Raw genomic sequence first — 20,455 nt, forward strand, 5'->3', positions numbered from 1 at the left:
TATTCATCTTTATATCAATGCAATTGTAAAGCATAATTTAAACTTTTAATGGAGGAAGAGCTCTCAGAAGCCCCACTGGGGCCCTGCCCACCTGACCTCCAGGCCCACACATGGCTTTTGTCCATCCCAGGAACTAAGGTTCACTAACAGGAGGGTCTGGAGAACAAGCAGTTGGCAGATATGAAAGGACACCGTCTGGGGAGGGGGTGGGTGTGGAAGGTAGGGGGTGCCTGGGCAGAGGAAGCAGGGTGGAGCGGGTGCTGCTCATCCCATTCTCCTCCTCACACCTTCCTAGACCCTATAACCTGTCCATCACCATGGTGACCCCAGCAAGGCCCGTGGCTACTTCTTAGGACCTGTGACCTTGAACATGTTCCTTAGATGCCCTGTGCCGTTTCTTTACCAGAAAAACGGGGACAATAGCAACCAACCTATCTCCTAGTGCTGTTGTGCGACCCCGCCTCAGGGTTTCTGTGTGCCCAGGACCACTTGCATCAGAATGAGTAAAGGGTGAAGTCTGAGAACCACAGTGTGGGTGAGGCAGTCCTGGGACAGGACTCCACATTGCAAAGCCCATGAATGCTGACACACCCATGGGCTTCCTCAGCAGGGCCCACACTAGACTCCTCGGAGCACTGATTCCATTCAAGGCTGGTGCTGGGAGATGACGGGGAAGCGAGACACTGCCGCTTGGCCAGGAGTTTGCCTCCTATTGGCGGGTGCTGGGCCAAGGACATGCCGGTGAGCCAACTCGTGCCCTGTGGCTTCCGTCAATCCCTCCCCACTACATTCCATTCCGCCTCAGCTCCCAGCTCCGCTCCTGCCCTTGGGAAAGGAGCCTCCCCACAACACCCAGCCCACCCAGCCCCTGAGTTCCAGCCTCTAGGGTAAATCTACAACTGAGGTAGTGGTCCGTGTGTGGGCAGCATGGTTCTGACTGCCCCTTGCACAGGCTCCGAGAGGTGTTTCATGGAGCCTCTTCTTGCGGTGGAGCCTGGGCAGGGGGTGAAATCCCAAAGTGTGGAGGCCTGATGTAAGTGCCCCTCGGGTAGAGCAGGCTTGGGAAGGGGGCAGGTGGCAGGCGGCCCGCAGGGCGGTGTGGCTTGTGGGGTACTTTCTCCACCTGGCACGTGGGCGATTCCCTCATGTAAACTGCTGCCTGCCTCTGTTTGAAAGGACGGGTGTTTGAGAACTGAAATGGGAATGGGCCCTGAGGGTGTAGGCCCCACGCTCAGACCCGCTCCCAGACGCCAAGTGGGGAGCAGGGGTCTGGCCCGGGGCAGTGGGTGGGAGTGAGGGCCAACATCCAGGGAAGCTTCTCCCAGCCGCCTCCTCCCACCTAGAACAGCTGGTGGTGGGCAGCTGGTGGCTTCCTGCCTTCCAGGCACCTGGGCTACCCCCAAGGCATGCACACAGTTACTGTGCCGTGTCTCACATGCACTAGAACGTGACAGGAGTCTCGGACTGGGTCTGCTCCCCGTTCCGTGTGTGGTGGCCTCCCTGCAGGATGCGGGCAGAGCGGACACTAAGGGGGCGTGTGCAGGATGAGGGACAGGCGAGCGGACGGGGCCGGAGGGCCAATGGGGGACGGGCACAACCCTCTGACAGCAGGCAAGGTCCCGCAAGCTGCTCGTTCTGGAGAAGACAATGTGTTTAATGATTTCTGTAACCCAGAGGACGCCATGCAGAGCCTGGGCAGGGCCGTCACACGAAGTAGGCGGCCAGGGCCGACATCTTGTCCTTGGGTCTCCTGGTGCCTGGCTTCCCCGCTGGCCTCCGGCCCCGGCCCCGGCCCCGGCCCTGCCTCCTCCCAGGCCCGCGGTGCATGGGGTGGCAGGAGGCTGCGTGCTTCAGCTCCACCAGCTCCTGGAAGACAGGGTCGCAGAAGACGCAGCCCGTGTGCTGCGTGCCGTCACCCGGCAGTGGGGACCTGGCCTTGTTGAAGTCGACGTCCAGCAGTGCGGCCTCGCAGGTGCCGCAGGTGTCGGCAGACACACGCACGCGGTGGGCATTCTCGAAGCAGTGCGCCACCACATTGCACCTGTTGCAGGCCACCCGCCACTTGGGGCCTGAGGTGGGGTCGAGCACCAGCACACCGCTCTCGCACTCCACGCACTGGCCAATGCCCAGCATGCTCAGTGAGTGCTGGCAGGTGGGGTGTGTGCACTCGTTGCAGCCTGTGCCTGGGGGGGGGGGTGCGGGGGGGTGTACCATTATGCACACCCACCTGCCCGCCCACCCACCCTCGGGACCTCCACCCCAACCCTCATCCCAGCAGATTGCACTCCTCTCGCCCTGTGCATGCCGGCCCTGGGCTCTACTTCTCTGAGACCTCCTTGACCTTTGACGTCCCCCTACTCTGAGGTTTCCAGACAGCTTCCGGACGGCCTCCAGCCAAGTCCACCCCCCCTTTACTTTGCTCCCCGTGGCCCAGGTGGGGCCATCTGCTGCCCTGTAAGCTGCTGGAGGGCAGGGATGGGTCTCCCTGAGAAAGGTGGTGACTGAGGGCTCACCCCTTGCTGGGGGCAGCCCCCTCCCACTGCATCCTCTCACTCCCCCCAGCCCAGGAGCACGCCCACTGCCCAGATCACAAGTGATCTGACTACGGTCAACCATCCAATCGCGACTAGGCAGAAAGCGGCAGACTGGCCGGCTGGGCCCTGAGCAGTGCCCGAGCACACCTGGGTCCTTGGGGCCCTGTGCAGGGAACTCAGGAATGGTAGGCGCGGGGTCCCTTCAGAGTCCAGTGTGGCATGAGCAGGGCTGGTGCTAAGGAGGGACCACAGGCGCCCGGGGGACAGGCGAGCTGGCTAGGGAGGGAACAGCTCACCTTTCTTCATGTCTCGGAAGGGTGGGTGGTTGGAGCAATATGGGCACAGCGGGTAGCTCTTGCCCCGCGAGCCTGATGACCACAGAACCAGCTCGAAGTCGTCCAGCGGGCACCGGAGCTCCTTGTAGAGCTTGATGGTGCCATTCTGGGGGAGGGTGTAGGTCTCATCGCAGTGGGAGCAGTGCAGGCGGCTTGGCTTGGCCTGTGGCAAAGTCGGGGGGGGGGGTGGTCACAGGTTTGCTGGGGCTGCTGACCCTCCTGCCCACCCTCATTCTCCCCGAGACATAGGCTACGGAACATGTAAAACATAACGTGTAACACCTATAACGTAACACAGTGCGTGATGCTAACGCATAACGTGTAGGTAGCACATAGCATGGAGTATCACCAGGACCTCTCAGGCAAGGATCCCTGGTCACTGAATCTCAGAACACTTGCTCCACACGTACACAAAGGTGCTAAAATCCCTGCACAGCAAGTATCCGTGACAGCAAGGAACATGTTGTCAAGAGAACATGGACAGTGCGTGTTTCAGTGGCCTAATGGCTTACGTGCTGCTGGGGGCAGCGGTGGGGGTTTGTTGGCAAAGCTGCCCAGGCCCCCCACGTCACTCCGTGTGAAAGCAGCTGGAGCAAGGCCCGCGGGGTGGCAAGACCGCCCATCTGTGCACACCTGCCCCGTGTGTCCCGGCCCCTCCCCCCCTACCTGGATGTACTTCATGAACCGGTGGCACTTCCCACAGCGGGAAAGGGGCTTGCCGGTGGCCGCCAGGGGCGAGAAGGACACCTCCATCAGCTCATCCATGCCTGAAAGTGAGCAGGGCGGGACTCACACCCCGACCCCGGGGTGCCCACCTCCACGACAGCCGGTATACCGGGCAGGCTTGAGGGAGCTACCGCACGGGGCCAAGAGTCTGAGGGTAAATACGGCCACCCCTGAGGGTGGGGGTCTTTGCGTCAGTAACTGCGCGGCAAGCGGCAGCCCTGTTTGTCACACGAGCCGAGTGTGCTGCATGTGCTGTCACTGCACTCGCTCTGTAATCCCGACAATGGCCTGGAGCCCAGAGCCTGGATCTGGGAGCTGGTATCGCTGCTGGAGGCGGCAGCCCTGACCAGGGTCCTCTGGCCGGCGAGCAGGGGAGAGGCGGGCCTCACCCGCAATGGAGTCCACGAAGTAGTGGAACTTCCTCTTGAAGACGTCCAGGGTGTGGCCCAGGACCTGGCGGTAGTCGGCTTTACCCTGGGCGATCAGGTTCAGCTGCTTCTCTACTGCACTGCGAATGGTGGGGAGCACTAGCTCCGCATCTGCGGAGTAGGGGACGCACTGTGAGCCCTCATGCCACGGGGCCAGGGCTGCCCCCACCTGTGATCTCCCCCGGCATCCCGTGTAGAGTGGCCAGGACACCCCGTCTCCAGGACAGCGTGACAGGATGAAGCTGCTTGGGTGGGGTCTGTACTCCATCTCCCATGGGCCCCTCAGGACTCCTCAGGACAGACAGACGGCACTGCAGCAAGGACCCCAGGGCCCAGTCTGCAGGGAAGAGCCCACGTCCCCCCTTTTGGACCCTGACACACACCCACGTGTCCATCAGCCCTGCTACGGCAGGTCCTAGGAGTGGCCGGAGCGGCCTCCTTGTGGTGGGAGTTGCGGGCTCACTGCAGGGCCGGGTCTGTGAGGGGAGGCGCCTGGCAGCTGGACTCACCAATCTTGTAATAGCCGTGCACCAGTACAATACCAAGGTTGGTGGGCTTGAGTCGGCGCCCACTCTCCACGACCACGTAGTTACGCTGGCAGATGTTGTTGATGTGTACGGGGATGCTGGCATCCGTCCCTGAGACACAGCAGGGCCCTGTCAGACTTGGCTCCCCCTTCACCCCCGCCTGCCTTGTGGCCCCCGGTTCTCAGCCCTGCCCCTGGGCACCACACCACAGGCCTTTTCTGGGCTGTCCTGTGAACCCAGCGTCGATGTTCCCAGCTCAGAGAGACTAAGGAACTCCACCAAAGTCACAGAGCTTGGTCTGCCCCTCACATCTGGAAACGTGCCCTCCTTGGCCTCTCCCTGTCTTGACCCTGTGGCACCCACACCTTTCCAGAACCAAGGTCCCAGCCCCCCAAATGCAGAGGAGCCTCCCTGACAAATTGTCCCTCCAAAACCTGCCCGGGTTTGCCCACTTGCTGGCTCCCGGTCCCTCGTGATCAGCCCCCAGGGCAGGCTCCCAGCTGCAGGGTGCACCTGCCCCAAAGACATCTAGGTTGTCTGGCACTGCCAGATGCTGCCTTTACTGCTCCCCGAGGTCCATGGCTGGCGGGATGAGGTGGGCCAGGCTCTGAGCCCCATGTGGCTCTGCAGTGCTGCACCGTACACTCCCGCGGCACCTCCTGCACTCGGGCCACAGCCCCGAGGCCCCTGGTCAACAGGGCCGCCCTTAACCGCTGTCAGGAGGTCCGTGACACTGTCTAGTGTGTGGCCACGAGAAGCCACGGACGTCCCGTCAACGAGAAGCGGCAGAGGGTGCTGGGTGAGCGGCGCCCACACCCGCAGCAGGCTGAGGACCACCAGGACCCACTGCAGGCACCCAGGCCCCTGGAAGCAGCAGCCCAGCTCTCCTGGTAAGGCCACCACTGTCACCAGGACCCCAGGCACAGGTAAGAGGCTCCCTGGCAAGGCACCCGCGAGACTGTTAGTGATGGAACAGAGTCCAGATACCGTGGCCTGGTTGTCCTACAGCCCTCCAGAGCCTGTCAACCGTGAGGGGCCCGGTGAGCTGGGCAGCCCATCAGGGAACAGGCAGAGCCCCTCGGAGCAAGCACCACCTGGGGAGGCGGCACTGGCACAAGGCCATCCCCCGGGGTGTGAGGCCTCAGGCCACAGCCCTGGGCCTGGGGACTGGGAGAGACCCTCGCCCGTGAGACATGTGCATCAGCGACCCCACTTTTGAGCTCAAAGCTCCCCGGGTGGGGCATGTCCACTCCCCTCGCAGGGAAGCAGTGCCGTGGGAACTTGGCTTTCCTGTCGCCTTGTGAATTTGTTCTGAGTTTTGTGTCCTCCCTGTGGGTGAGTCACTGGCAACCTGGGCCAACACTCAGCTCTGGGGGTGGTAGTTAGTACCTGTAAGGGTGCGTGTTGGCCTTTATAGGCAAGGCCAGGTCCTGAGGTGGAGGCCCTGGCGAGGGCCTGCCCGTGGCCACCCTGCAGGCTCAGCTGGCCACACTGGGCCCCAGCCCTGGGATGGGAGCCCTGGGCCCAGACGCACCGATGCCGTGCTTCTCCATGAGCGTGATGAGCTCAGCCTCCGTCAGGTAGTCAGGGGGGCTCGTCTGCTTCTCCAGCATCTTGACCTCAGCCACGGCGAAGGTGTCGCCCCTCTGGCAGGTGGGCAGGCTCTCCTCCAGGGGCACACTCTGCCAAGGCATGATCTCTGTGAAACCTGTGGAGACCGGGCGCCAACACTCAGGGCCGGTGGCCATGGCCGCAGAGGTGGGAGAGGCACCCGCCTGGCTCCACCTACCTGGGGAGATGACGGTCTTGCCTGTGCAGGTGAAGTGCTCAGGCCCGATCCGGAAGGAGATGGTGCTCTGCAGGTACTTGCAGTCATGGCTGACTGTGGCGATGAAGTGCCTGGTGATGTACTCGTACAGCCGCCAGGCCTCGCCGCCTGCAAAAGGCGCGGCTGCTCAGTGCCGGGCTCTGGCTCCAAGCAGCCCCAGCACTCGTGCTCCAGCAGCAGCAGGGTGTGGGCGCCAGGGCTGGCCTGCTCTAAGCCCTCCAAGGGGGAGGGGACACACAAGAAGGACTGCAAGCATCTCCAGGCCTCGGTGGCTCTTTCAGGCTCTGCTTCTGGATGGGACTGCGCTTCAGGGCCCAACCTACCCCATAAGTGACCTGCCACCATCGCTTCAGACTGGGGCTGCGCACAGGGGCTCTTGTCTCCCTCTCCTGCCTTCTCCCAGCACGCAGGCCACCAGCAGGGCCTCGAGGGTGGGAAGTAAGGACACTCCATGGTTGAGCCTGTCACCCTGCCCCGGTCTCATCCCACTCCATCTGTGGTCTCCTGCCTGGCCTGCTCCAGCGCCTGCCCGCACATCACACACCTGCCGCCACCACTTCACTCCTGTCCCATCCATGGCGACAGAGCACAACCTTCAGGTGGCCCCTTCACTGCAGCCGGGGCCAGTGGGGGCCCACACTGCTGATGGGGCCTGACCCCGTCCAAAGGTGCCATGTAGCCAAAGCTCCTCACCCGGCCCTCCTGGGAAGCTTGAAGCGCACGCACGTGCACGCGTGTGTTCGTGCATGCGCAAACTTCTGAGGGGAGCCCCCATACCTAATTCAGCCTCCGTGGCAGACTTCATGGGGGTAATGGGGGGATGGTCGCCAGCATCGTGGCCTTTCCGTGGGCGGTTGATACCTTCCGCTAACAACCGCTTCACCTGAGAGGAAAGCCCGGAGCAAGGCATGAGCTGAGCAAGGCTGCCAACCCACACGGAAGGAGTGGCTGCCCATCCTGGCCTGGCCCGTGGGGTCCTGGCCTCACCATGTCAGCCCAGTAGGGGTGGTTGGCCTGTTGCCGCAGAGGCCCCTTCAGGTCGAAGCTCTCGGGGTAGTGGGTGGTCTCGGTGCGCGGGTAGCTGATGTAGCCCTGCGTGTAGAGCCGCTCTGCTGTCTGCATGGCGTGCTGTGGGCCCATCCCTGCCGGACATGCAGGCTCAGCAGCCCGGACGCCAGGAGAGCAGGCACCCCTGGGCCAGGTGCCCAGGCTCCTGGGAGGTGGGGGCCACACGGCCTGATCCAAGGCCAAGCTCCCCCACCAGGGCAGGGACAGCAGGGGTCATCCTCGAGACGCTGGCAGCCATACTGCTGAACGTGGCCTTCAGAGCGCCTGTGTCCTACTCGGCCTGGGGTCACACCCATGCCCTATGGTCCACATGCGCCCTCCGTCCTGAGCCCCCAGGCGCATCCGCGCTCACAGCGCTGCAGGGCACTGATGGGGTTCATGCTCCTGCTCCTCCCCAACCTGCAGAAGCTGGCCTCAGCGAGCGGTCACTCCATGTCATCGCTGCCCCTCGAGCATCCCTGGAGGTGCTGCCCTGAGAGGATGGTGCCCACGGTTTCCTGAGGCTGCAGAGGGGCCACCAATGCCTGGAGGCTGCCAGCTCCAGACCAACCTTCTAGCACAACCTTCTCGCTATGGTAGAAACGAGGCTCAGGGCCATGTCACAGCTGTCACACCTGTCGAGTGCCCCGCCCACACCTGGCCTCTCTCCCTGCACCAGGGATGCCACTGCAGCTGTCCCCCTCAGGTAGCAGCCATCATCACAATCGCTACTGTCAAGACGCCACGTGCCTGCCTCAAGAAGTCTCCTGGGGGCTTTGAGGCAACGTCCACACTCACCCAGGGAAGAGCTGGCCACACGCAGCATCTCCACGGTGTTCAGGGCCAGTGGCCTCTGCTTGGCCTTCTCCTTCCTGCTCATGGCCTCCACCTGGGGGACAGAATAGATTCACGCATGGGTGCAGGGAGACGCCATGACAGACTCAGGACATGTGGCCAAGGGTCTAGACTCTTTTACCCTCCCAGCTTCTCCAGTTCTCTTCACAGCGGACTCAGGACTTGAATGAACATTTGTTCAGGCCCAGGAAGGAAAAATGAAAGAAAATTCTTTTCCAGGGAAACAGAAAACCTGGAGAAAAGGGGGAAGAGTCAGGAGAAAGGGCTGCATATTTGAAACCCAACAGGAGCCAGCGTCTGCCAGGCTGCGGGGCTGGCGGGGGGCCCAGGGGGCCGTGGGGTGAGGGCTTGTCACAGGGGCAGCTGTTTACCCCTCACTACACCCACTAGTGTTGCTACACCTGCCAATTTGACAGGAGAAGCTGGAAATTGGGATTTTTTATGTGAAATCTCCTAACTTCTAAAAGTAGGTAACCACTTTGGAACTTGGTGAATACCATGCACTTTAAGGAAAACGGTGGTGAGTAACCAACCGTCAGCCTCTGGGCTGAGCAGCTGTCAGAAGAGTGACCACTTTGTCTGTGGCAAAAACAATCCAAACCTCTCAACCGCCACCCCTCACCCCTGCCAACCTCACGTGGACCTGGCCAGGGCCGTGCCCCCTGAATTCCGGACAGATGTGGGGCTAACACTGAGGCCAAGTGGTGTCTGTGCAGCAGGGGCAGCTTGGATCCCGGGCAGGGGGAGGGGGCACTCAGACGGGGTGGCCACTGCGGGCAGAAGCACGGGGCAGCTTTAGGTGAAGCTCTGGGGCCTGAGTCAACTGCCCTCAGCAAGGGGATGCCCAGGAAGGTTCAGGAAGGACGAGAGAAGGCGGCTGAAGGAGGCCAGGCGAGCCTCAGTGACACGGGGGCCGTCATGACTGCAAGGCATAAGCTGCCACAGCCGCAGACATGCCCCCACCCATGCGGCCAGCCAGTTGCCAGGTGGCATCAACCTCTTCCTAACAGCCACGCAGCCCATGCTTTCCAATTCGTGAAAACCTGAGTAAGAAACGTAGCACGTGAAGGCCACGAAAGCTGATGACCCAGAGACGCCCGTGCTGGCTGTGGGACCTGGGCGGGTTCTTGATGTGCGTAGGGGCCTCTAGTTGCTAGCCTGAGGTGTCACAGAAAAGGGACATATGGGTGGAATGCTCCCAAAGGAGGTAATGCCCACAGGGCACATGGAGGGCTCAGAGCAGGCACGTGGTGCACGGCAGCTACGGCCTGGGAAGGAGTTTCTTAGTGGGAGCGTGTCGTGAGTAACCATTCTTCTGTCTAAAAAGTGTCTGTGTTCCAGAAAGGCAGAGAAAGATATAAGCCTAGGTCAGCAGAGTCTTCTGAGGCCCCCCCAAGGCAGATGGGACTGATGTGGGTGGAGCAGCCCACCTGGGCCTCCTTCTCCAGCTTGGTCATGTTCAGGAACATCTGTGCGATCTCCCGGTCGAACACACGCACTCGGTCCCAGTCCAAAAGGAGGGATCGGTCCTTATCGGCATCCACCTGCAGGAGGGGAACAGGAGAGCCCGGGAGAGAAAGCATCCAGGTGAGCCAGTGCCAGCAGGGAGAATCGGGGCAGACAGAGCTGGTCCTCGCCTGGGCCCTGCCTCTGAAGTCTCTCGGCTGTACCTGTTCAGGTGAACAGCCGCAGGTGTGCAGGTTGAGGCCCAGCCCCTCCCCAAGTGGAGGCTGCTCTGACACGAGGCCTCCTTGCTGAGATTAGCCAGACGGCCTCACGAGGGGAGCCCCAAGCCGAGGCTGAGGTGTCCTTAGGGAGCGCCGGGGCCCCCACCTCTCATCCCCTAAGCCCCGGTGGCACTAGATGTGGCCCCACCTAGGAGACCCCAGCCCTGTGTTGACTGAAGCAGCTCTGTATTATGCTCTAAATCTTACAAAAACCTTCCTTTTTACTTGGAGCAGGGGTTCCAAGACTTCTTAGAAGCTCGAAAGTCAGCAGCTCGTGGCCCTCAGTCCAGTCCTTGGACCTGACCACCCCAACTGTGGGCCTGGCGGGTGACCTCACCCTGAGCTGCCAGAGCGTCCAGGCCTGGCCTTGTCCTGCGGCCTCCACGAAGGCTGGGGGCCCTTCCCTGGGCACCTGCAACCACTTCCTGGTGGGACAGCCACCCACAGCTGTGCCCTTGGCCTGGGGACTATGACAATGATGATGGAGGCTCTCAGAATCCATACCCAAACCCGGAAAGACCCAGCATGAACAGGAAAAGGAAGTGAACCTTGGCCTGCAGCACCCAGTAGGTCTCCGGTTTGAAGGACTGGATTTTATCATGTCTCTCCACACAGAAGCCCAGCGTGGGGGTCTGGCATGGCCCGAAGGAGATGAGCGAGCTGTCTAGGTTGCCGTATTTCCCCTGGAAGTATTTAGTCTGAAACCTATAAAGGGGGTTGGGGGGAGAGGAGGACATTTTGGTCACACATTCACTCAAATACCATCGTTAGCTGCCCGTGGGAGTCGGGCAGGAGGCTGGCTGGCGGGTATGGGAGGAGACCAAGGCAACTGCTCCCTGCTCAAAAGATGGAAAGGGAAGAGCAGAGGCTCTGTTCACCCTGGCCGGAAGCCCTATTTTATTCCGTGCCCCTCCACCCCCTCAAGACCTGCCCACCCTGCTTGTCGAGAGGGGACCTCTGTGGTCTGCGTCAGCTAAAGAGACAGTTTTCTTGGGGATTTAAAAATGCTGACAATCTCCTGTCGCCGACCAGGCCTGTGGGGAGGCCGGGAGCCAGGCGAGGCAGTGGCCTGGCCAGGGGGCGGGCAGCACCTGGTGAAGGCGCAGCCGATGCGCAGGTCCAGCTCCTGCCGCGCATCCACTGAGAGTGCCTCGTTGTGGTCGGGCTCACCCAGGCGGACCATGGCAGTGCAGATGTCTGTGTCTGTGATGGAGCTGAACCGGGCCCGGAACACTGTCTTCTCGCCACTGTGGGCCTGATTCATGACAGGCAGCACCGCATCCAGGACCTGGGGAGGCGGCCGGCTGTAACGCCCACACCTCACCTCACCTGGGTGCCAGGCCCCCTCCACTGCCCCCTCCTCCTGGAGCCTCAGTCTCCACGGGCCTCCTGCCATGCGCTTCCTTTCCTTCTGTCCACTGCTGTGTTCAAACCCCCTTCCTACTGCCGCCCCCTCTCTTCCTACAGTGGTTTCCACACCCAAACTAGGAGGCACTACTGCAGGGGACACAAGGGACCCCAGCCTCCAAGTCCACCCCGATCCACCCACTTTCCCACCTTCTAGAGGAGGGAGTGCTGGGAGGGCCGAGGGGATTTGGGAGACTTTCCAGAGACTGGAGGAAAGACAGAGAAGGGAAAAGAAGAAGAAAACGCAGTGGATAGGAGTGGGGGCTGGTGCATCTCAGGACTAGAGCAGGGTGGGGGACCTGGGGGGCCTGGAGCCCAGACTCACTAAGAGTTAGTGAAGGCCGTGCAGCGGGAGGGGAGTCGCCGCTGGAGCCTGGCCATGCAGCTTCCTTATGGGGAGGGAGTGGCTCCGTTTCTGAGGGGAGAAAGCCTGTGAGCTGCCAACATTCTCCACCCCAGACGCAAAGGTCCCTGGGGAGAAGCAGCCCTGCAGGGGAGGCGTCGGGAGAGGGGTGTCTGGGAACAGTTTCCTGAGGTGCCAGGTCCCAGGTGAGAGCTGGGGTGTTCCAGCCTGAGGGGCTCCTGCGGGAGGCAGGCCTGGGAGCTGCCACCTGATTCCAGTCTGAGGGGGGGCGCCTGGGGGCTGGCGGAGACGGGAGGCGGGAGGGCACAGCTTGGGGGGCGGGGGGAGAAGGAGGTATGTGAAAGGGTGTCAAGCAGCACTGGCTGAAGGTCCCTGCATGGCGCTGGGAGGGTGCGATGCTCAGAACCCACCCTCTCCTCCAGGCAGTCCTCCATCTAGGAAATCCTGCCGCAGCTTCCTCACAATGTGCCCTTCAGGCAAAGGGACACTCCCTCCCCTGGGCAGAGCCCATGCATCTTAAAATATCTACAGAATCACCAGAATTTAAGCCAGTGCCATGGTTACCCTGGCAGCATCAGTGCCAGGAGTGGCATGACAGCGGCGGGAAGGCCGATGTATGCACCCCCAGCCCCCTCACCTCGAAGCAGATGTTCTCTCCCTCCTTGTCGCAGTCCAGCCACAGTACGATGTAGTCACAGCCTTTGCCCTCCACCTGAGCACAGCACATGGGGAATCACACCTGCCTCGGCCCCCAGTGCCTGCCAATGGTGCCCCCGCCCGGCTGGCGGAGCAGAGCCCGGCCCCCGATCACCCTGAGCCCTGGAGCCCGGGGCAGGGCCCAGGCTGAGCCAAGGAGCTGGCTACAGTCAGGCTGGCTTAGCCTCTCAGCAAAGAATTTAGTTCAGAACTGCTGTTTTTTGGACAAAAAAGTTATAAATGCCACGTGATCTTAACCTCCAAAACTGCATTTAAAAAAAAGCTAAAATGAAATAACTAAGTATTAACAGTAGTTGTCTTGGATAGTGAGATTATAATTAATTTTTTTTTTTACTTACTTGTATTTTCTAATTTTCATCACATGTATGCATTTGTTTTAAAATTAGGAAATCACCACCACCAAACTATTTTAAAAGCAGGATGTTGCCCCGGGTGCCAGGGAGCCCAGGCTGACTGTGGGGGAGGAGTGGGCCTAAGGGCACCTGGCGGGGGTGGGGGGGCGGGCTGAGGGTGCTCCCTCACGCTCAGGACGCACCTGCAGGAACTTCACCATGTTCAGCTTGGGGTTGGCCTCCTTCTTCTCCGTTGGGGCCTGGCTGAACAGCTCGGCGGGGTCCACCTTGTCCCACTTGTTGTACTTTCCTACAAACACAGGCATTGGACGTCCGAATCACACTTCACGCTTCCTGGGACTTGGACCCCAGGAGGAGGGTGGGGAGGGGGAGGCTCGGAGAACCCTTTGCCCAGAGCAGGGCCTCCCTTCGCCTGAGCTGTGAGCCGACAACACACTTGAGCCGCGCGTGGGAGCTGCTCCCGGATGTTCTCTGTGGCTGGGGGCACCGCTCCTGGTGGTCTCACTGCCACTCATGCCCTGTCTCCTCCTCCAGCAGGTTTCTGTACCCTCTCCCCGCCCAGCACTTTGCCGGCCCCCGATAGGTGCTCAGCGGATCCCGGGGGGCCTCAGTGTCCTCAGGCCCCCCATCCAGCACATCCCCCACACTTCTCTACTTGGCGTTCGGCCTCACACGCCCAGCCTGTAGGCTTCCTTCTAGGCCTTGCTGGTCAGACACAGCCAAGTTCAAGCCCCAGCTCCCTGACTTCAGGGTCCGAATGCCCTGCTGCAAGGGGAGCAAGAACTGCCGAGGCTCTGCTGTGAGCGGCCCGCGCTCAGTGCTGCACCTCCCGCCCCACTGGGGCCTCAAACAGTCCTGGGAGGTGACGGCACTGATCTCAGACCCTTCACACACAAGAAGCAGAAGTGCACGGAGGCCCAGCTCCGGTGCAGCGAGGGTCAGAGCCTAGGTCGGACCCACATCAACTGCGACCCTGCACCCAGCCCCACTGGGTCACTGATGCTGGCCTTCCAATCACCACTGACTGACTGTGGGACAAAGGTCATACTTGGAGGGGCAGCAGCCCTCTGTGGAATGCCTACACGGGCCAGGTCCCTGCTCAGGTGGGGACCACTGCCTCCACTCTGCACAGGAAGGTGCAGGGCACACAGTGACCAAGGGGCACCACTGGGACAGGGACCCCAAGTCAGCTCTCCAGTCTGCTGGCCTCAGGACTCATGGGTTCTGGACAAACCTCTCTGCCCGGAGCCTGCCCTGGGCTCCAACTGGACCCTGGGCAGCACCAGGCAGGGCTCCTCAGTGCAATGGAAGGTGGGCAGGGGGGCAGGGGCTCACCCAGGAAGTCCAGGGTCATCACATGACCACAGACGGACGTCATCTTGAAGCGGACCAGCTGGCCAGTGAAGGTCCCGGTGTACTCGTGCACTGAGCATGTCCCGTTCAGCCCTTTGCGTGAGGACATGCTCCCTGCAGGAGAAGCACAGCCATGCGGGGACCCGGGGCCCTGACGCTGCCTCTTGGAGGGCCGGGGTCCCCTCCCCACAGTGGTCAGTGACAACATTCCTCAGGCAGCAGCAGTCACCGGGTGCTGAGAGATCTAGTGGCTCTCAGGGGAAACACGCAGAGCTGGCTGTGTGTGGGGGCCGAGAGCGCCCCCTCTGGACGCTCAAGAGCAGACACTCTTGGGTCGTTCTCTGCATTTCTGTATTCACTCCTGAATCTGGTTTCTGCCCCTTTTAAACCCTACTCAGAGGTTCCCGAAAGACCCCCTAACTATCGAACTTCAGGGTGACCTCTCCACTCCCAAACAATGGCCCTTTCCCTGAACTTTCTTGGCCTCTGGGGACCGGGCACTTCTGGGGTCTCCCCTCCCCTTCAGATGACTTCTCAGCCTGCTGCCCTGGGGTCTCCTCTTCCTTCAGCCGCTGGACTGAGGGGAGGTCAAGGTGGACGCCTGCCATCTCTGGGTCCCCAGCACCCACCAACCACCCAGGGGCTAGGGTGAGGCAAGGGCAGGTGTTCTATTTCCCAGTGCCCTGCGGTCTCAGGGGCACGGCTCAGCCTCATGGCACCATCAAGTGGCGTGAGGGGCGTGGGTGCAGCTGCAGCGGGGCGTCCACAGGGCGGTGGTGCTGATGCCCACGGCATGGCCTCAGCAGACTAGGCCGGGTGGGGTCCTTCCAGTGGACTCTTTCTGCTCAAGTTAGCAGGGCTTGTTTCTGCTGCTCGTGACCGACCACCCTGCCTGGCACAGCACTCGTCCAGTGGCCTGCCTGCCATGTGCTGCCAGCTGCGCCTGCACCTTGTGGGAGCCCCGGCTCACGCTCAGCATGGCAGTAATCCCACCCCACAGGGACTAAGTGACTAAGTGACCGAGGGCTTCATCCACACCTGCTGTCCTGAACAGACTTGACTCCAGGGGGCTGGGGTTGCTTAGGAAGAAGAAAGGATTGACCTGCAGAGCAGGAACGCCCACGCTCACAGATCAAAGCCGTTGAGCGCGCCGGGGTTGCCCTCCTACCTCGAGAGAGGATTCTGGCGATGGACTGGGCCAAGGACGGCTTCTCAGCCACCATGAGCACCGTCTTCATCTTGTCTCAGGCTGCCAGCACCCTGCCTCACTCTGCTCTCAGGGAAATGGCAGTGAAACAGCTCACACACTGACCTAGGGCAGCGTCACGCTGCTGCCATGCCAACTCCTAGAGAAAAGACATGCAGAAAACAACGATGCTTCCAGTGGAACCTCTCACTTTAAAGAACAAAACAAACCCAAGGCAAGAAAAAGAAACTCAGGGAAACCTGAAGGCACCTGACAGACAACTGCCTAGGGCAACTGAACCGGATCGGGACCACGGCTTTGCTTGAAAAGATGAGGTGGCCCCATGACCCCAGGCTGATTTTGTCCCCGGATCCACGCTAGGAAGCCCTGGGGGCCTTTGGGCCTGGCCCCCCTCCCGAGGAGCCGTCGTGTACCCCCAGGGCTGAGACGGCATCCTCACCTGGGCTGAGCATGAGGGTGCCCTGGGCACTTTACCCAATGCAGATGCCCAGGCTGGGCACCCATGTCCTCCTGACTCCCGACCGGGCTGAGACCCACTGGCCAGGAGATCCAGCCCCCAGCAGAGCTCGAGAGACCCTTCGCAAAAGGCCCTGACCTACCTCCCCACTTGCCCTGCCCCACCTCTCACTTTGCAGGCCAGGGTCTGGCTGGTTAAATTGGACATTGTCCTCTAAAGAAAAAAATACATCTGTTTGCCTGGAATGTTCCACGGATCCTGGGGAAGGCAGCTCTACTGTCAAAGGCCCGGCTCAGGCACTAACTCTTCTTTAAAGGATTCTCCCTCTTTTAGGGAAAGACAGGATGGATCCTTTTCTGTGAGCTGTTTATTCATAGTTGTACCCATTTTTTCCAAGAGGGTTGCTGTCTTATTTTAGGAGTCGTTTAGAAAATGAGGAAATTAGCCCTTTACGGTATGACCTGATGTCCAAAACATTCCCCAAAGCAAAGTACAGCTAGAACAGGCCTGTACTTATGTCACCAGCAAGGGCCGCAGGTGATGGGGCTGGGGGGCAGGCAGACCCGGATGTGGCTGGTGGAATTTGACCGGAGCGACTTGATGACATCTCTCAAAACTACGAGCGTGTGGCCATAGCAGCCCCACATCCAGGGACGAGCTCAGGGATCCCACATGATTTACAGAGCACCCACTGCACGCTCAGTGTGTCGCCCTGTGCCACGAGGGGCAGAGCAGGGGTGGCACAGGGCAGGCATGAGCTGTGCAGTGTCCAGGGGCAGAGTTTCAAGGCGGCCCAGGGACTCCCCTTCCCTCACCCACAGAAGCCAGAGGCCAGAAGGGAACTGGCAGCAAAGGGAGTTTCTCATCCCTTCCAAAGTAGGAAGGACTTATCCTAAAACGTTCCCTTAGGTTTTCTCACTTCTGCGTCACAAGAGCAGCCAGCAATTATGGTGTAATTGTCCTGCCAGTGCCCTCGGTGGAGGTGCTGTGCTGCCCCACGGCAGGAATTGTAGGGTCGGGAAGACCAGAGATCAAGCGGCAGGACTTAAACACACATGCGCAGTCCTCATCCTGTCCAGCCTCTGTGAGCATCCTGGGGGGGGCGGCAGCCCTGCTTTGCTTCCCTACAGCACCGACCACTATACCCGAGAGCCTCTCCGGCTACGCATTTATTTTTTCGTCTCACAGTTCCTAGAACGTACGTAAACTCCAAGAGGACAGGGCTGTTACTCTAATGACAAGTAACAGACGATGAGCAAATACTGACTGAATAAATAAAAGAGCAATTTTAACTGCAAAGTGAATAATAAAAATACTTTCTTTGATGTCTAAAATTGAAAAACCGACTTTAAATCTGTGAGAGTATTGCAAACATTTCACCTATCCAATGTTCTTTTTTCTTTTTTTAAAAAAATTTATTTTTGGCTGCGTTGGGTCTTCGTTGCTGCGTGCAGGCTTTCTCTAGTTGCAGTGAGTGGGGGCTACTCTTTGTTGCGGTGCGTGGGCTTCTCACTGCGGTGGCTTCTGTCATGGAGCATGGACTCTAGGTGCGCGGGCATCAGCAGTTGTGGCTCGCGGGCTCTAGAGCGCAGGCTCAGTAGTTGCGGCGCTTGGGCTTAGTTGCTCCATGGCATGTGGGAACTTCCTGGACCAGGGCTCGAACCGGTATCCCCTGCATTGGCAGGTGGATTCCTAACCACTGCGCCACCAGGGAAGCCCCTCAGTGTTCTTTTTTCCATGGTGTTTCTGGAAGTTTTACATCTTCACTACTCCCCTTCATACCTAAGGATCCTAAATACTCTTCCAGTAAATAATTAACATATTCTTCTGTAAAGATCCCTTTAGAGACAAACATTTTGCCCTAGCATCTTCAAAGGGATTACCTCATTTATCCAGGACAAGGGATACAATTGGACAGTCACAAAAGTCACATCAGCATCAGTCCCAATTTCAGAGCACCTGTCCACCTGTCACTGTGTAGTTGCTATTCCACAGTTGATATGTGGCCTGTCTCCAGCAGCTCTGGCTCTAAAGAAACAGGGCTTCTGGTTTAACAGTTTATACTCCACTACTGCATGAGTACTTTGTAACCTCCTGAGTACCACTGCTTTATTAGGGGGAAAAAATCACTTTCTTTAAGGATATGGAATCATGGAATCATGGAATCATGGAATCCTGGGGGAAGGAGTCTTGGTGATGATCCAGTACAACCATCACAAGAGAGAACAAACTAAGACCCAGAGAAAGCGATTTGCCAAAGGTAAGCTGGGAAATTTACCAAGTTGGGGCTGAAACTCATGCTTCCTTACTTCCAGCCAGGTACGTTTTTTTTTTTTTCTTTTTTCTTTTTAAACTGCACCAGGTTCCACCTTTTAAAAGATTTTGGCAGTCTTAACTGATTAACTGCCTGTGATAATCTTGGGGCCTCCCTATTTTTCCATTAAGGCACATCTCCAATTTCAAAATGGAAGCCAATGAGAACAGAAGCTGAGAGCAGTGGCTTGCAAACTTCATTTATACATCATCTTAATACCTCTGCCTTACCAACATTATTATTCACTTAAGTTTCTGCCTTGAAGAAAAAGCTTAAATATATAAAAAAGGGAAATTTCATAGCCTCTTAGGAGCTGAAAGCCTATAATCAATAACCAGAACTAGATTCTTTCCAGTAACCTACATGGTCTGTCAAGTTTGATCTTGTTGCCTGCCAAAGCTCTGAGCCTGAAGTTTGTCCCCTTATTTCAAAAAGGGAGATTAGCAAGTGCTAAGAGGATGTTGACAGCAAACACCCCAAATTAGGGCTGTAATTAAGAGGACTGAAAGTCAAGGAGAGTAGAGGTTAGCCTGTCAACTCACCAGCAATACCACAATGGTATGTGTCCTTGGGAGACACAGTGGATAAAGTCCTTCCATGTCAGTGTCTTATGCACAGGTGGATTCAGCTTGGGAGTGGAGGCCTAGCAGTGGTCCGCACGGCATTTACAGGCCTAGGATTTCCCACCTTAGTGACTTTAGCAAACACCTATATGGAGTCAGGGAAAGAACCCTTTCTTAAGCTCCTCTCTTGCAGGCACGCTACAGCTGTAAACGCTACTTTGTTTAATCTTTCTAGCAACCCTACGAAGCCTATGCTGTAACTTTTTAAACTATGAGTAGACTGAGGTTCAGAACAATACAGACTAGTGCCAGTGATCTTTGGCAAGTCTCTAGGGACTCTATGGCTCGCTGGTCACTAAGCCCGCGTTGGGGTGACTTTCTCACGTCCTGCTCTCACAGGCTGAGCGACAAAGAAGGAAGACGAGGCCACTGTGAGAAAATACTTCCCAGGATTCCAGCTAATTTGTCCACAAAAGTGCCCTCTGCACCCCACCCCCCGCGTCTACACCAACTACTCAGAGAAACACAGCCCGGCGCCCTCCAGACCGGACCGGGCGGGGGGCGGCGGGCGACGCCTGGACCCCGACCCTGCCCGACGCGGCGCGGCCTCTGTCCCCGCCTGCGACGCGGACCCCGCCTTGGGGGGCTGCGGGGGACTCGGCGCGGAGGGGCTCCAGCCGCAGCGCCTGCTCCCTCCGGTCACTCCCCGAACCCACTGGCCCGGTAGGAGGCGCCGAGAATGCAGAGCCCGGCGGGGACCAGCTCCCAGCGGCGGGGCTCGGCCCACAACCCGAGCCGCCCTCCGCCCGCTGCTCGCCGTTCGTCGCTCACCCGCGTCCCGGGTTCCGTTCCGCTCCGCTCCGCCTCCTGCTCCCGGCGGCCGGAGGCGACCTGCTTCCGGGTCCGTCTGCGGACGGCGTCCCCCTCTGCCCTCCGGCGCCGCACGCCCGCGTCCACAGGTTCCGAGCCTCGCGCGTTCCGGGGCACGTCCTCCAGTCGGCCCTAGCACGCGGGGTCCACACGGGTCCCCAAACCCCACCCGAGCCCTCCCGGCCTGGGTCCGCAGAGGTCCCCAAACCCCACCCTGGCCGGGGTCCCCAAGCCCTCCACCCCGTTCTTCCTCGCCGCGGGGAGGCAATAATAATTACCTACAAAGATGAAAACTGGATGTTAAGCCTGAAAACATATATACTGCTAATAATTAAACTAAAAACTAAAAACTACAGATGCGTGTATAGCAGGCTTCTTTCAATGCTATAAACATTTGTGGAATGAGTGAATGAACTATGTAAAACATATCTGGAAGATGAATTGGAAAATAAAAGTAATTTTTTGTGTTACAGCAATAGGTTTATGGAAGGTTAAAAATAATTTTCGTGGCTTTATTTTAATATCTTTTAAATAATACCGTGCACACAATTCCTTTGCTACCTTAGACATTTCCCCCAACTTGCCTTTATTGGAAGACTAGCCCTTACAGTCTGGAAAAAGGAAAATTCTACAGTCAAATTAAGATTGAGAAATGCCAAAAAATTGAGTCACAGTGAGATTTCACTTTCAAAAAAGAACTCCTGGTGCAAACCCATTCCTTGGCAGGTTCTCCATCTCCAAAATGGCAACTCCATCGTCCTGGTTGCTCAAGCCCAGTGCCTGCAGGCATCCTGGATTCCTCTCTTTTTCTCACCCGTTATCTATCACTATGTTCAAAATATA

At 58.8% G+C, this 20,455-nt stretch overlaps 1 protein-coding gene across 1 annotated transcript; it reads right to left on the reverse strand.

Moving 5' to 3' along the window:
* Positions 1–1,649: 1,649 nt before the first annotated feature.
* On the reverse strand, positions 1,650–19,628 carry TOP3B (DNA topoisomerase III beta). The gene is made up of 18 exons (XM_082852632.1): positions 19,574–19,628; positions 15,370–15,547; positions 14,184–14,315; positions 13,031–13,137; positions 12,416–12,490; positions 11,099–11,295; positions 10,556–10,712; positions 9,711–9,824; positions 8,224–8,314; positions 7,366–7,520; positions 7,156–7,261; positions 6,340–6,486; positions 6,085–6,258; positions 4,533–4,661; positions 3,985–4,134; positions 3,536–3,636; positions 2,831–3,032; positions 1,650–2,183 (listed from the first exon to the last, which is right to left on the reverse strand). Exons 2-18 carry the CDS (start codon positions 15,437–15,439, stop codon positions 1,705–1,707), a joined length of 2,586 nt encoding a protein of 861 aa, XP_082708758.1. The 5' UTR covers positions 15,440–15,547; positions 19,574–19,628; the 3' UTR covers positions 1,650–1,704.
* Positions 19,629–20,455: the final 827 nt, after the last annotated feature.

Source organism: Leucopleurus acutus (assembly GCF_964270905.1).
Source record: "Leucopleurus acutus genome assembly, chromosome: 13".
In the NCBI taxonomy this organism is placed as follows: domain Eukaryota; kingdom Metazoa; phylum Chordata; class Mammalia; order Artiodactyla; family Delphinidae; genus Leucopleurus; species Leucopleurus acutus.